Raw genomic sequence first — 1,451 nt, 5'->3', positions numbered from 1 at the left:
ACAAAATGTCTTTTAATGTGTGGGTTGCAACAATGAAATATGATGTCTTTTCGTGGAGCATGTGAGACCAATAACATTGTTGCCGTGCGAAGCTTAGCTTAGGGCACAAAACAAACTTCTATTATTAAAAGCTACAATGAGATGGATTTGTCTTCAAATTATGGATTTTGGTGTAAAAGTACCACCGTTATGTTTGTGTGAACCCCCTTCTAAGGAGCACATAGTAGATAGAATGGATGTAGATATGGGTTTGTAAAATGCCTATGGATGTATTTATACAAATTTCAAAGCATTTTTGAAAATTTTGCAAGTCATTTTCCATTAAACCCTGGTTTTTGCCGAAAACAGAGCAGGCTGACAACAGCGATGGGCGTCTCGAAGGAGACGGTGGAGGCCGTCCTTAACGACAAGCTGAAGCCAACCTACTTGGTGAGCAGCGCCCCCCGCCCCCTCTCTCATCAGTAAGGCAGCGTTTCAGTCTTAGCTTATTTATGCCACTGACGCTCCGCATCTATTCGATTCTGTGCCTGTTTGCTCCCTGATATGCACGCAACAGAATGTCGTGGACACTTCCGAAGGGTGAGCATGGATGCCTTTTTAGTAGATCAGACTAAGAATGTCGAAGTATTTCTCGTTTTTTCCTTCTCCATTTGATCCACTCAAGCTTTGTTGAAGCCAACGGACCTTTTTATCAAATTTTTTCCTCCCTTTGATCCATCCAGGTGCGGTGCAAGTTTTGTTGTGGAGATAGCTTCATCGGCTTTTGAGGGCAAGCGGCTCCTTGAGCGGCATCGCCTTGTGAATACGGCGCTTGTCGAAGAAATGAAGGAGATCCATGCACTTTCAGTGAAGAAGGCTGTCACTCCACAACAATGGGAAGAGGAGGTTAACAAGAAAGTGAATAGTCAGAATCAGGGGGCTTGATTAGGGTATGAACCTTGTGTATTCACAGTCTGTTAAAGCTAAGTACATGCTCTGTTTGTTATGACCTACACCTGCTTATAGATTAATCTGCTCATGAAGCTATCTAACATTGCTATCTCAGTATGACTATTCAGTCTAGGGCCTTCGCAAAACTATGTTATGATACACTGCAAACCAATGTCATAAAGTTTGCTTTGTACAACTATGGTTTTTTCTCTGATAATAGGATCGTTCAGTCTGCATGACAGTTTTGTAATTTTAGTATTTGTGTCTCACTTGATGCTCTATAATGATAGCTGTAACTCACCCATAGATAGATACTTTTCTTTGAGTCTTTAACTTGTGTCTCCAAAAATAGAACAATGGACCATTAGTGATAGACGATAATGGACATGGTCCTTCAGGCTCCACCTTCACTTGCGTTTTTTAGTCTGGAGGTCTTGTCCTTGCCTAATGTCATCATCTCTAGCTTGGCATCAGCATCCTAGTCTCTGGCAACAGTCTACATCACCGAGTGCTAGTGATTT

The 1,451-nt window shown here is 42.0% G+C and overlaps 1 protein-coding gene across 1 annotated transcript; it reads left to right on the top strand.

The window, feature by feature from the left end:
• The first annotated feature begins 282 nt into the window (after positions 1-282).
• On the top strand, positions 283-1,180 carry LOC148027869 (protein BOLA2-like). The gene is made up of 3 exons (XM_087688954.1): positions 283-429; positions 557-579; positions 723-1,180. Exons 1-3 carry the CDS (start codon positions 367-369, stop codon positions 922-924), a joined length of 288 nt encoding a protein of 95 aa, XP_087545080.1. The 5' UTR covers positions 283-366; the 3' UTR covers positions 925-1,180.
• The last annotated feature ends 271 nt before the right edge of the window (positions 1,181-1,451 follow it).

The sequence above is a fragment of the Lygodium microphyllum genome, chromosome 12 (assembly GCF_053477565.2).
Source record: "Lygodium microphyllum isolate KBCC chromosome 12, Lygodium_microphyllum_v1.1.10, whole genome shotgun sequence".
Taxonomy (NCBI): domain Eukaryota; kingdom Viridiplantae; phylum Streptophyta; class Polypodiopsida; order Schizaeales; family Lygodiaceae; genus Lygodium; species Lygodium microphyllum.
This window is presented reverse-complemented; position numbering and strand designations above follow the sequence as displayed.

What these genes read in the sequence shown, in the direction of transcription:
- LOC148027869 (XM_087688954.1), top strand. Translation starts at nt 367, where the DNA reads ATGGGCGTCTCGAAGGAGACGGTGGAGGCCGTCCTTAACGACAAGCTG. An exon ending in AGCTGAAGCCAACCTACTTG is followed by an intron (nt 430 to 556) that starts GTGAGCAGCGCC and finishes TGCACGCAACAG; the next exon opens with AATGTCGTGGACACTTCCGA. An exon ending in GTCGTGGACACTTCCGAAGG is followed by an intron (nt 580 to 722) that starts GTGAGCATGGAT and finishes TGATCCATCCAG; the next exon opens with GTGCGGTGCAAGTTTTGTTG.